At 42.5% G+C, this 14,936-nt stretch overlaps 1 protein-coding gene across 6 annotated transcripts in view; it reads right to left on the bottom strand.

Moving 5' to 3' along the window:
* The window catches only part of RERE (arginine-glutamic acid dipeptide repeats), a 435,792-nt gene that overhangs the window by 86,858 nt on the left and 333,998 nt on the right, over positions 1–14,936 (bottom strand). For all 6 annotated transcript variants that reach the window (XM_043486137.1, XM_043486136.1, XM_043486133.1 and 3 more), the window contains one exon: positions 6,182–6,280. In XM_043486137.1, coding sequence (XP_043342072.1) covers positions 6,182–6,280 — 99 coding nt within the window. The remainder of the gene's footprint in view (positions 1–6,181; positions 6,281–14,936) is intronic.

Genomic DNA, 14,936 nt, shown 5'->3' on the forward strand with positions numbered 1-14,936 from the left:
TCCATTTTCTACAGCTGCCACACAAACAGTAAATAAAATTCATTGTATTTTTGCCCCACTAAGCAGCTCTGTCTTCTGGCACATCCAGATGCCTGGCTTGAAAATAGTGAACAATGAAAACAATGTTTTCTTGAGCAGACAGTCCAAAAAGGGCAAAACAAAGGCCTTGGAAGGTGCTGCTGTGGCAAGGGCTCTGTGTACTCCATGTGAGTAATTCCTTGACCAGTGGCCCGGGTTCACTGGATTACAGATATTCAGAGAATTAGTCTCCCATGTCATGTCAACTTCAAAAGAAGGATTTCTATTTATGTTTATGATAAATGGAGTTTTAACTGAAAGATGGTTCAGATGTTTTAAAATTTATGAATCTGTAAAATCCATGTACGTGACCAATTAAGGTTTACTGTCACCATGGATTAACTCTTTTTGGATAAAAAATTTCAGAGGTTATCTGTATCTAGGTTGTTCACCTCAATGTATTACATCAAAGTTGGTATGAAATATTTAAAGGGAATCATATTTCAAAATGGGGCTTTCTAGGTGGCGCTAGTGGTAAACAATCTGCCTGCCAATTTAGGAGAAGCAAGAGACACTGGTTCCACCCCTGGGTTGGGAAGAGCCCCTGGAGTAGGAAATGGCAACCCACTCCAGTATTCTTGCCTGGAGAATTCCATGGACAAAGGAGCCTGGCAGGCTACAGTCCATGGGGTTGCAAAGAGTCAGACACAATTGAGAGACTGAGCACACACATATATTTCAAGATAAAAGTTATAGCTTTTGAAAGTGAAAGTGTTGGTCACTCAGTCGTGTCCGACTGCTCGCAACCCCATAGACTGTAGCCCACCAGGCGCCTCTGTCCATTGAATTCTCCAGGCAAAATACTGGAGTGGGTTGCTATTCCCTTCTCCAGGGGATCCCACCCAGGAATTCAACTCAGGTCTCCCGCATTGCAAGCAGATTCTTCACCCTCTGAGCCACCAAGGAAACCTCCAAAAGTTAGTTACCCAAGATGAAACAGAAGCACTCTGCAGGGACATCCAAAGCAACACAACCTCTCCTTTATGTAACACCTGGAATTATGCTGAAAGCTATTTCAGCACAAAAGTAATTCCTGAAACATAGCAAAGTGGATGGGAAGCAAAGGGTGAAACGCACAGCTCAGTGAGGCACCCAATCTTACAACCTTGCAAGGCAGGCCAAACTCCACAAGGAAAATGCAGGCCCTGAATTTTAAAAAGAATTCAATTAGCACCCCCAGTATTTCCATAATCAACAGCTGAATGCTAATTAAGAGCACAGCACCAAGCAAGCAATGGAATCCCAGTGCAATAAGCAACAACACAAGGGCGCAAATGCTCCCTTCAGCTTGCATGCATAAACAAACAGAATTAATAACTACCCGAGCATGGAAGGGTGGCTTAATCTGTTTCGATTAGGCGCAGTTCAGCCCTGGGGCCTTTGTGTTATATTTAAATGTGTTCATCATGTTTAATTAAAAACCTAATAATCTAGGGTTTTTGTTTTTTTTTTTAAGTTCTGATCTGTACTTTCCTCCTCTTTCTCTTCCTGAGTTCTACTGATTTGGATGGTTTCCTGAAAAGGAACAATATTTTTAGCATGCTGTAAATGAAACTGGTTAACCAGCAATATCACTCTCCAAGGCAGCAGCCAGTCACTGACGTGGGCTCCATCCTTGCCCATGTCAGGGGTTCAATAGCTTCATAAATTAAAGCAAAAATGCTCCTCTGATCTGACCTGGTTTATTTAGCCTGAAAGACTTCCCCACGAGATAGCTACCAAGGTGTTTCCAACAGTCTCTCCTCTAAAACAGAGTTCTTTTGTCACTATCTGGCTTAGAATTTGACAGAAATTGGCACAAATCTGGCATCAGTTCAATAGAATTTAAAGTATCTCAGTCCTAAGGCAACCTCAATAAGAAATACCATATCTGTAACAACACACCAAGTGTCTAAGAAATTACTGAGAGGAAGTGTGAAATGAAAGGCCTCCTGTTGTTTAATTCTGAGGCCTAAGAGCTCAAGAATTAATGGCTATCTGAAAGACCTCGGAAGAAGAGGTCTGGTGATAGTATTAACCATAATTTGGGAACTTATCTCAAAAGTAAACTTTTAAGGTTTCCTTTTATATGCATCACTGGATTCATATAAAAGTTTTTCTCCTGGTGCTGATGCATAATTATTAACCATTAAATGCTGGATTGAGGACAGTGTCAATTAGAATGAAGTTTAAAAACAATCATCTTAAATAAAGAGTTGTCAATACTCAAGTGCCTCAAAGGCAGAGACATTACTCTCACCATCAGAAAGTCCTCACTCTTCATAAGTCTACGAACTAGAAGGACAATCAACTCAGAAATAAAGACCGTGAGGAACAAAGCTGGTGATGGCAGCACAGAGGCTTCAGGAGCAGCCAATAAAGGATGCAGACCTAGTTCAGCAGGGGAGTGCCTCGATGTTGAACCTTAGGGTCTGGGTTGGCAAGAGAGAGAGAGGAGTCTGTTCCCAGGGCAGAAGACCCACAGGGTCAGGAGGTTCCCACTCTCAGCACAGCCAGGGGCCCTAGGGCAGGTGCTCCCTGCCAACCCTCTCACACGGTGCTCCATTCATGTCTGTGCAAAGGAAAGCAAGTGCATCGATGCTGGAGTTGGGTCACATGCTTGGCAGCTGGTCAAACTCATATACTGGAGCCAATGAAATTTAAACATAACTAGAGCATCCAAGTATACAGAACACTGAAACGGACAAAAGAGGCAGGTCCATGTATTTATTTGAGTTGGGGCCCATTTATTTTGCTTAAATCTTCTGATTCCTGGGGTGAGAAAATGTGGGAATTTCAGTAGGAGGGGTGCACGCACAGATCAGGTATTCACTCACTGCTAAAACCAGGCTCCAGGTTAAGAGCAATGCTGGTTTATGTGCCCTACTGCCACATAAAACGATTCAGAGAGATGATCTGGACAGTTCAGGTGAGGCTTCCCTCAGCCTATCAATTACTCAATCACCCTCCCTCATTCCCTGTTGAGATTTTAGAAAGTGAACTTAACTTCCTATGAGTAAAGGAACCATTTGATCCCTGGGCTCTGCAAGGGCTGGATGACTGCCAAAACATTTCTTAAAACATGCACTAAAACAAACATGGTAAAAATGAGCCCAGACTGACAAGGATGTATGCGGTTAGAGATGATTATCCTGGGCTGGGAGTGAGTGGCACTCTGGAGTCCTGTTACACTTTTCAGAATTAAGCCGGGCTTTTCCCCATGTGTCAGGTTCCTGACCACCCTTCACCCTACCATTTGCTCCAAGTCCCCAAGAGGCAGCAGAGGGGACACTGCCCACACTGTGTCCGATATAAGCAAATACTGTCAGGGAAGGAAGCCAGCTCTTCTCAGCAGGAATGTAAAAGGCACAGAGGGAATGAAAGGTCAACAGAGGAGTGAATGGAGGGGGAAAGAGAAAGGGGCTGGGGAGGCAGGAGTGAAAAGTGAGGGATGATGGCGGGGCGGGGGTGGGCACATGAAGGTGGAAGGAGAGGAGAGTCCAGACCAAGCGAGGAGCCTGAGTCTGGAAAGCAGCTGTCAGGGGACATCCATGCGGACAGGCCCTAGGGTGGGCCACTGTCCACGACTGTCCCAGCCTTTTCATCTCCTTATGTCTGTCTTCCACAAAGGCTTTGTGTAGAATTTAACATTTTTACCCATCAAATCTCTTACTTCTTCTCACATAAATAGATCTACAGTGGGAAACAACATCCATGACTTTTTTTTAAAAAACTGAAGTATACTTGATTTAAAATGTTGTGTTAATTTCTGTACAGCAGTGATTCAGTAATAGAAACATAAATATTTTTTCATACTCTCTTCATACTTGTTAGAATTTATCACAAACCATATCACTTTCATACCATACTCATTATGGTTTATCACAGCATACTGAATATAAGTTCTCTGTACAGCACAGGGAACCTTATTCAATATAGAGTTTTTTGTTGTTGTTGTTCATCTTTTTTATACAGAGTAGTTTGTGTCTATTAATTCCAAACACCTAATTTATCCCTCCCCCATGCCATGTTCCCCCTTTGGTAACTGTAAGTTTGCCTTCTATATCTATGAATCTGTTTCTGTTTCATAAATAAGTTCACCTGTGTCATATCAGACTTTACCTATAAGTGATATCGTATATTTGTCTTTCTCTGACTTACTTCCCTTAGTATGATAATCTCTAGGCCCATCCATGTTGCTGCAAATGGCATTATTTCATTCTTTCTTTAGGCTGAGTAATATTACATTTTATGTACACACACACACACACACACCCACACACACACACACACCCACATCTTCTTTATCCAATCATCTGTCTATGGGCATTTAGGGTGCTTCTGTGTCTTAACTATTGTGAACAGTGGTGCATGTATCTTTTCATATTAGAGTTTTCTCTGGATATATGCCCAGAAATGGGATGTCTGGATCATATGGCAACTCTATTTTTAGTTTTTTAATATGTGACTTTTCAACACTGTTGAGTTTAACATTTTTACTTTGGCCACTGTCTCAAGGACAAAAGTTTGAGCTATCTGCATCTCTTTACTAATTGGGTAAACTTTCACATTCTCCATTTCAAAGCTGCGAAATCGACTTCATCAACACTCTGACGAACTGAGGGACCGCTGGGAAGGCTGACGCTCTCTTACGGAAGCTTCAAGGACCATCTCGGCATCTCGACCCCTCCTTGCTGCCTCCTGATTTTTCCCTTACTCCTCTCAACCCCTGCTGCCCTCATCCACAGCATGCCACGAACAACCTCCCTGGGCACACACCCAGGATTTCACCACTTCTTACCACCACTCGCTGCTGTGCCGCTGGGTCACCAGTCCTGGGCCTAGGCTCTCACATAGCCCTGAAGCCACTCTTGCTTGAAGCAGCAGCCAGAGAGCCACTGGCAGATGGAGACCCTGTGCTCGGAAGCCACACATGCAGGGCAAACAGCAAGACTCCGAACACGGGTCCTCAGGCCACCCAACCTGTCCTCTGGGGGACCCTCCCTGCCCCCCACCTCTCCTGCTGCTCTCCCCTCAGACATATTCCTGCATATTCCTCCAAATGTCAGGCATGCTTTCACCTTAGGGCCCTCAATATACAAAAGGCTTGCCTCTTCACAGAAGCTAGACCCCTACCCGGTTCACCCCCACCCCCTGCCCACTGTTTTCCTCAGCACACACTGATTTACAGGTGGTTTCCCCTCTTGAGGTGGGGCCCTGTGTTTCCCTTGATGGTACCTAACACAGCACCTGGCATATAACAAGCACTTGATAAATACTGCTGAAAACATGATCGAGCGGGACCAGGAAAGCCATACAGTTTCTAAACACTGTCCCTTAGGCTATTTTTAAATACAGGCAAGGAACTCACAATCAATCAATATGCGTATCAGTGCCAGCTCTCATCTTAATCTCGGTCAGCCTCAAGGGCAAATGTCAAGTGGTGATGCTCATACTGAAGACTGTATTTGCAAAAGCACAAGAAATCTCCCCGCCTTGTGTAGCAATTCTTCTCCCCAAAGTCACAAGGTGGGGGATGGAGAGCTAAAGCAGAACTCTTTCTGCTGGGATAAAATCCATGAGTTTGAAAACATGTACTTCTGGGTACATTTCTATCTTCCCACCTTCTTTAATAGGCTGCAGTAACAGAATGAATATGAAAGATCCGATATTGACTTAAAGTCTGTGTTTCCTGCTCTTGACTACTGTCTTTTCGCAGGTTAGAGACCCTACCAGACTTCACAATAAAAACAAGGTGCAGCCCTAATCAAAAGAGAGTATCAACTGGTTCTAAGATGACTGAGTCTTAACAGAAGGAGGTATCAAAAGCTAGCATGCAGCCAAACAAACCAACCAACACAAACTAATTTTTTAAAAGAGCAACTATTAATTTCTTCTCTCTTTCCATGACACCTGGGGAAATCTTTCCCATTTTCTATGAAACCAATGCTGACTAAACTCAAGTCTTTCCATACAATTATGAGGTTCAAAGCCTCTTTATCCTGACTGACAGATGCCATGGGCAGAATGCAGCCATGACCGGATCCTGGGGACGCGGTGAGCAGCAGGCCCAGCCGCCCCTCATGCCCCAGAGCAGACCCAAGGCCAACTCCCGCCCGCTCACCACTTCATCCTCGGTCCAGCTCTTCTCAATCAGCTTGGGCACAGGCTTCTTCACCAGCCGCTGCAGAGCTTTGCCAGCATCATAGCCGCTTTCATGGAGCTAAAACAATAATGACAACTTTAGTTTGTTCATTACACCAAATAACAGAGCTGGAAGCAAATCAATAAAAAGGGGATCCTTCATTTACTCTAACAGGAGAGTCATGAGACGGGCACACGAGACTGTGTCACTTTAGCCAGTGTCATAACTGGCTTATATCCAACCACCCCCCAGATCCAGCTGTTCTAGGAGAAGGACACAAGCAGGGGAGAGAACATTCTGGCAATGACAGGAACAAGATGAAGACCAATAGTAACATTTATGGAACATTTGGCCTAGGCTGTTGCTACAGCACCTTCCACGCACTCATTATCTTTCTTAATCCTATGAGGAAAGTATTCTCTCAGTTAATCTACGGAGTAGGAACCCTCATCACCCATTTTATGGATGAGGAGATGGAGGCATGGAAAGGTCGAGTAAAGGTACTCAACCATATTAAGCCAGCAGGCGGTAGAGCTAAGACTCAAACCCAGCCTATGTGACCCCTAATCTTGTCCCATTTCCCTCAAAGTGGCCTAAAGGCATGACAGATTATGTTCTTTCCCATTAACACATCTTAAGTCTTTCACCTGTGATTTCACTAAAAAAAAATTTCAAGTATATAAATATAAAAACTTTAAATCTAATTATGTAACAGTATTACCAACTTCTTAGCACATATAAATGAAGATGCTGGTTTATCTACACGGTCCTTTTAAGACTGGACTTTCTCTCTGGTCTTTTTCTTTTTTTTTTTTAAGATTTATTTATTTTTGGCTGTGCTGGGTCTTCATTGTTATATGCAGACTTTTCTCTAGTTGTGGTGAGCCAGGGCTACTCTTGTGGAAAGTGAAAGTGAAAGTCGCTCAGTCATATCTGACTTTTTGCGACCTCCTACAGTATACACTCCACGGAATCCTCCAGGCCAGAATATGCTCCCAACCCAGGGATCAAACCCAGGTCTGCTGCATTGCAGGTGGGTTTTTTACTAGCTGAGCCATAAGGGAAGCCCCTTGTGTGGAGCACAGGCTCAATAGTTGTGGCTCACTGGCTTAGCTGCTCTGCAGCATGTGGAATCTTCCTGGACCAGGAATTGAACTCATGTCCCCTGTATTAGCAGGCAGATTCTTAACCACTGGACCACCAGGGAACACGGAATGCTTTTATACTCCATATCCTTTGCAACCCTAGTCAATGCCTGGCACCCCTGACCCCTCTCCATCTTGCAAAGATACGCCTGCGTTGGTTCCTATGACCATGTCTACCTCTGGTTCCTGAGTCTCCACCCGTGGACAATGAAGAGAAAGAGCAGAGAGAATGATCCTTCTGCTCATATTGACCTCCCCAAATTGTGGCTGCCTCTCCAGATTTCTCACCGGGAACTGCCCTTTCTTTCTAAAGTCTACTTCTCTGATAGGGGCATTTGTTCTGGCTGAGACCTATACCTCCAGGAACTAACACCATCCATAGCATAAGGTGATACACAGAGATACTTGCTGAGTTAATAAATAAAGGCCTTCAACTACTGTCCCTTGATAGACTCAACCCAAATGTCCACCTCAGTGTCTTCAGGTTCATTCAGTCTGATGTTAGCTGAATACCTATTATGGTGCAGGCCACACACCAGACCCTGGGGACACAGCAGTGAACACAACACCCGCCCGCAGGGGACATGCTGATCTTTCCACAAGTGCTTCAATCCCTCATTTGAAAAATTCACCAGCATTTGCAAATCCTCAGTACAAATAAGGTGCAAACTTTACTAGTAAGTCATAATTTGTTTATTTGTTTGGATGGATGAATGGATGAACAAATAAATAAAAATTTTGGATATAGCAAATCTCTCCTATAACTATTTGACTGCTATTGGAAGTTAAATATCCATTTTCATTGCTCATTCATCAAAACACAAAGTTATTAAAAATCAAAATTTCCCAAGTTAGTCTCACATTTTAGAGGATCCCCATTTACTCCAAGTCCAGACTACCCACAGATATCCAGACTAGAAATTAATTACTAAGACAACTACCTTAAAAAAAACCAAAAACACCTACAATCAATGATTAATGCTGAATCTTTTTTTTGGTGGTGGTTGGGTGTGGATATGGGTGGGTGTACACAAAAAATATGGATGCTAGATATGAACTTGCGTATTTTTTATGATATTCATTGTTAGAGGATTTAAAAAATAGTATACTATAAATATTATACTAAATAAATGAAATACTATACTAAAATATTAGAATTTGCAAATGTTTGAAAACTGTTCAACTGGCCTCCTTTCAGAAGTATATAAAATAAAAAGTTAGATTTTCATACCTTGCCTAAGATCCAGAACAAGCAGATATTTGCCAAGTTCTATAATATAATTAGCATCTATAATGAGAGCTTAACAGCAAGGATCAGAACTGAATAAAGGGAAAAACTGCATAGCTATTTAATTTTTTAAAAAGCACCAACCAGTCGATCCTAAAGGAAATCAACCCTGAATATTCATTCATTGGAAGGACTGAGGCTGAAGCTCCAATACTCTGGCCACCTGATGTGAAGAGCCAACTCATTGGAAAAGACCCTGATGCTGGGAAAGATTGAAGGCAGGAGAAGAAGGGGGCAGCAGAGGATGAGATGGTTATATAGCATCACTGACTCAATGAACATGAGTTTGAGCAAACTCCCGGAGACAGTGAAGGAAAAGGAAGCCTGGCGTGCTGCATTTCATGGGGTCACAAAAAGTCAGACATGACTTAGCAACTGAACAACAACATGTTAGTGATACTCTGAAATCAATGCAAGTTGATCAAATCATGAATTCTGAATAAAAAGCTCATGGCAAATTAACAGTATTTTATAAGAGGTAATTACAGTAAATGGGGTAATTATACAGAAAGTGATGAAAAACAATGGACTTTGGAGCCAGATTATCTGGAGTGGAATTCTAGCTCTACCACTTACTAGATGTGTGGCCATGGACAAGTTACTTATCCTCTTTGGGCCTCAATTTTATCATTTTTTAAAAATGCATATAATAATAGCATCTGCCTTTCAGGGCTACTGTGAGGATAACATTAGAAACTACATGTAAAATTGCTTATAAGTACCTGGCACATAGTATGCTAAATGAGTGTTAGCTATTTATTTTTAGAAGGAAGGAGAAAAAAATGAAGGAAGTCATCTCTATCCAATTTTCATTAATTTTCTAGATTAGAGAGTAGCCTTTCCAGAGACAGAAAAAAATTGTTAAACTATAAACAAAACCACTTATGTTTCACATAATTATTCATGTTAATAATTAATGAAATTTGATTAAAACTCCAGTACAGTACACAGAAAAAAAATTAAATCTTACATGGCTGATAACAGGAAATTACTCTTAAGAACACAGGGCCCATTTCAAAAGTGAACAAGTGAATGAAGTTAAGTCATGAATCCCTATGACATTCCTGCCTTTTGGTGAACCAAGAAGAGCTTTAAATGAGCTGGAAGAAATGCTCTGAGGGACCTGCTGCACTCAGGGTTGTTTGGTTTTTCAAGGAGGGTGCTCCTGCTTGCATGGCGCCCCCAGTCTCATGAGGTGCTTTAGTAGAGAGTTTCCCCTCAAACACATCCTCGCATATGTGATTCCTTTGTTCAGAACACACTTTCCCTGACAAAGCTGTTGTGATGTATGTGGTAAGCTGAATAACAGGTAATTAATTCCCTCCGCTCATGGGATCCACTGTCAGCCTGTCTTCTACAAATAGGCCTATTCCTGACCTTTCCACGCCATGAACCCAACAAGTATCCAGAGTGTCCACCTCCTCTGTCTCTGCCAAAAACACACCTGAAAAGTAAAAGTGTGGGACTATTTAACAATAGTGACAAATAGTGATTGAACACATGGAGTCAGGAGCGACTGTGCTGTCATCACGAATTCATGAAGGTCAGTACAAGGTTCTGTCCTGGCATGCCCTCCTCCCAGAGAACCCAAAGGGACCTTTCTCAACAAGCTCCTTCTTAACGTTGCAAACAGTTATTCCCACTTTATAGCAATTGAATCTGAGGACGTTCTGAGAGTGTTACATTTTTAAAGAAACACTTCAGTTATATTTACTAAAGATGGGCTTTTAACATATTAACAGTTGTTTCAGCCCACATTGTTTCTTTGAATATCTATCTAGCACTTTGGGAAAATTACTGGGAGTTCAGGACATCCTTCACTCCTTCTGCAAACATGTACTGAGGGCTAAACGGTGCCAGACGCTCTCCTGGGTGAGGGGGACAGACAGAGCCAGGAAAGCACAGGAAATGGGCATCAGAAATGCTGGGCTGAGAAGCAGATTAAAGAACTGTTCTCATGTGACACGTTCACCCAAAGTTACATCTATACCCTAGGGTCCTAAAAGGCTGGGTTGCTGGGTTCCACCTTCTTTGCTTAATATACTGTATCAGGCACAAAAAAGCACTTCTTAAAAAGGATTTGTTTTCTGGAGGATTATGAAGATTTGTTTTTCTTCAGACTGGGGCCAAAATAATGTTTGAGCTAGAGCTTAACTAGTAGTTCCAACTGTATTCCTCATGTAAATTAAGAGTTTGTAAGTTTACCAAAATACTGGCTATCTCAAATCTCTAAAGATTGTCAATGAAAATATTCCCCTCTAATACTGTGTCAAACTCTGAAGAACTGGAACAATCTGAACCTGTGAAAAATATGTGGGTTCCAAATTTGAAAAACCTGATTACGACCACATGGGTACATCAGTATGGGAAATTCAGTGCCCAATATGGCTAAGGTAAAAGGTTCTTCACTGTGAATAAGATTTGCTATCATTACCCTAGAGAAGACTGCTCAAAGAAATTGCAATCAAGACCCTTAAACAGCTTCACTCTGTAGTCTTAGAAGAGCAATTAAAGCAAGGTAAGTAGACCTTTCTGTTCATTTTGCAGCCAAGACATATTGGGAAAATCTGGGATTAAAGCAATTTTAATGTACAGAGAAATGTACCATCTTGGAGCTACTGGGTCAACATGAGTGCAAAAAGTAGGCACCAGGACAGAGCATTCTTACTCAGTCAGCTTCTAATCTTCACAAGCTCCCGTAGAGAGAAGAACCTAGACTTGTCACCATGACCTGCCAGCCAGTAGCGCAGGAAGTCATTCCACAGAAACCACTGTTTTCAAACTCATCATCACAGGGTGTGCATGTGCACATGTCTGTAAGCATACGTGTGTGTGTTTTAATCCGATGATCAGTGAAGCATGCACTTGTAAATCTGCCGCTTCCACATCACTGAACTGCAGGTCTGCACTTAGGCACACTTAGGCACATAAAAGGCACACTTTTAGCGATAAAAGTCATCTTCCCCTAAACCACAGGTCAGTATCTGGGAGATCTGATAACAAAATGGTGATTTTTCACCTATGCACTAGCCTCTAAGTCACCCCATCGTGGAATGGAATTCTCTTTGCTTTGCTGTTTCCCAGCAGTCCGTCAGCTGGTTCCCAGAATTTGCTCCACAGAATGCTCAGCTTGGGCTCTTCCCTTCAATTCTGGTTTGTTCACTGTCAGAGAGTCCAGGTGGCTCTTCCCCGACCAGCTGTCCACTCTCCTCGACCATGCCTTCTGCTGCCCTGAGACCCAAGGGACACCAGAGCCCCAGAGGGAGGCTGCTGTCATCACATTCTCTGTTGTCCTTCCATTCATTCAACAAGAGCTCCTGAGCAACTCTAAATGTCACATAAAGCGCCACCAAAGATGGCTAAGATGGCCCTAGCACACTAGCAGAGTGGACCGGGGGTGTGACGGTGCTAAAAACAATAGCAGCTTCTAGTAGCAAACCCCTAGTTTGGTTCTGCTTAACAAATTGAATGGCAACACCGAATGACACACCACCAGGGACCTGGTGCCCTCTGTAACTGGGCACAGCTGGCTGCTGTATAATATGCTCTAAACAACTCAAAGATTCCAGGTGCTCAGCAGCCCGCCTGCACAACCACTCCCACAGTCAAGGGCTCTGCAGCCTCATGAGTGTGAGCAAGGCGCCAGGTCAGAGCAGGGAGACAGATGCCTGTTAGGCGCTTCACCACAAACCGGCTGAGTTGAGGTTCTCATCTCTGTCAAGTGGGACTAACAACATCAACCCCTCACTGTGTCAAAGGACCATGAAAAGCAATAAACGAGACACCATGTGACAAGATACCCTGAAAGACCAAACAGCTATAAACTGTCCAGCAGTACCATCATGGGGAGTAATAGTTTAGTGGCACAGCTATTACAAAAGATTCTTAAACACTTGCAGGTTCAAGGTGCACACGGTGCTGGGGACTACACAGCCTCGAGTGTCCTGTGACAGCCCCTGACCTCTCTGTGATTAGTAGGAAGGAAGGGTCAGGCCACAAGAAGAAAAACACATTTCTGCGTAATTGCCCAAGTTAAACCTGCTCCTCTCACTCAGCCTGACAAATCATTCCCTGCTTATTACTTTCTATAATTTAATATATATAAGTGCTTTACTGGCAAGCTTCTCGAAAGAATAAATAATACTTAATGACTGCCTACAGTTTAATTAACTCATGATTGAACTTCTCATGGATCGCTATAAACACTAAATTATATCCTTCCTCAAAGCTGCCATGGATAGAATTCTTGTTCCAAGCTTTAACTCTCCTGCCTAAACAATTCCGAAATTTCAGCAAATCTGTACACTGGACAGGGAGGTGAGAGAATCAACCTTAATGCCTGGTTATAAAGTGTGCTATTTTATAGAGCAAGGACGAGGTCTTAATTTAAATAAGATTGAAAATGTGCACATGTCCGAACATCTCATTTATATTACAGCAATCATTAAACATCACTGGATCTGGGGCAGTCTGATTAGCATAAACTCTGCGTATTACCACAAGGTTTCGAGTTTCTACTCCAGCTTCTCATCTGAGCTGCCATTTTCTGTCTGCGTGATGCTGCAAATAAATTCTCCCCTTGGCACGGCTCAGCTGTCAGGCACCTCTGTTCTATAATGAACCCATGAATTACATCTCCTGCTCTGTCATCCCTGGTCTCACACATCAAAATATTGTTCTTCAATTGTAATTTATAACTTAATTTAAATGTCCCTTTTACTATGACCTTTTTAGATCAAATGGCATTGCAGCTGGCAGCTACTGCTACGCCAAAGTATTCTTCTGCAATTACAGCCATTATAATAACTGTAGAAAAAGCCTATCTGAGGTTAGATTGCGTTCATGTTAAATATTAAATAATTGTAGTCCATTAGGGATAATGTTAAATTTCAAAGTCTTTTGCTCTGCAAAATACACTGTTTATTTATAAGAAATTGCCAAAATAACTTAGAAAGGGGAAAAAAAGTGGAATTTGGAAACAATCTTAAAATTCCTCACGTAGTTTTAAACATTTGAATTATTCTTCACTAACATGAGAAAGCTGTCTGAAATCCAACAACTGAAAACGTCCTCTCATAATATATAATTCACAAACGCCTATATATTTTCATTCATTCCTCTATCACCAATGATCTCATTCAGTTCAGTTCAGTTCAGTTCAGTCGCTCAGTCATGTCCAACTCTTTGTGACTCCATGGACTGCAGCACTCCAGGCTTACCTGTCCATCACCAACTCCTGGAGCTTGCTCAAACTCATGTCCCTTGAATTGGTGATGACATCCAACCATTTCACACTCTGTCATCCCCTTCTCCTCCCGCCTTCAATCTTTCCCAGCATCAGGGTCTTTTGTAATGAGTCAGTTCTTTGGATCAGGTAGCCAAAGTATTGGAGCTTCAGTATCAGTCCTTCCAATGAACATTTAGGATTGATTTCCTTTAGGACTGACTGGTTGGCTCTCCTTGCAGTCCAAGGGACTCTCAAGAGTCTTCTCCATCAACACTTCAAAAGCATCAATTCTTTGGTGCTCAGCTGTCTTTATGGTCCAACTCTCACATCCATACATGACTACTGGAAAAACCATAGCTTTGACTAGATGGACCTTTGTTGGCAAAACAATGTCTCTGCTTTTTAATATGCTGTCTAGACTGGTCATAGTTTTACTTCCTAGGAGCAAGCATCTTTTAATTTCATGGCTGCAGTCACCATCCACAGTGATTTTGGAGCCCAAGAAAATAAAGCTCGGTGATCGAGTACAAAGCTCAAAACATGATACACACATACATTCAAAAACTAGAGTTAAGACTGAAAGCACAAAGCCTAGTTTTGTTTGGCCACTGTCACTCCTAATAATGCTACTTAAGCACTGGAGAGGATAAATTTCTCTGAACACTCTTATGGGTGCACATTTGAGAGATGAAGGTAAAGACACAGAATTTAACTGCTGAGAGTAAGGGCTGAAGGAAAGATTCAGTTAATTTTCAGAAAGAAATACATTTTCGCTGGAAAATGTATTTTCACTCCCCCTCCAACACATTCTGAATAAGTACAATGTTCTAGAAATTATGTCAGCCCCTGAGGTCACATAGGAGAAGAGGGGGGGGGACCAACATTTTTTGAGTGCTGCCTGTGCTAAGAACTTGTACATCTGTGTGTGGGCCCAGTTGCTCATTCGTGCTCAACTCTATGAGACCCCATGGACTGCAGCCTGCCAGGCTCCTCTGTCCAGGCAAGAATACTGGAGTGGGTTGCCATTCCCTTCTCCAGAGGTGCTAAGAACTTACTCAGTATATAACTTCATCA

Source organism: Cervus canadensis, chromosome 13 (assembly GCF_019320065.1).
Source record: "Cervus canadensis isolate Bull #8, Minnesota chromosome 13, ASM1932006v1, whole genome shotgun sequence".
NCBI lineage: Eukaryota > Metazoa > Chordata > Mammalia > Artiodactyla > Cervidae > Cervus > Cervus canadensis.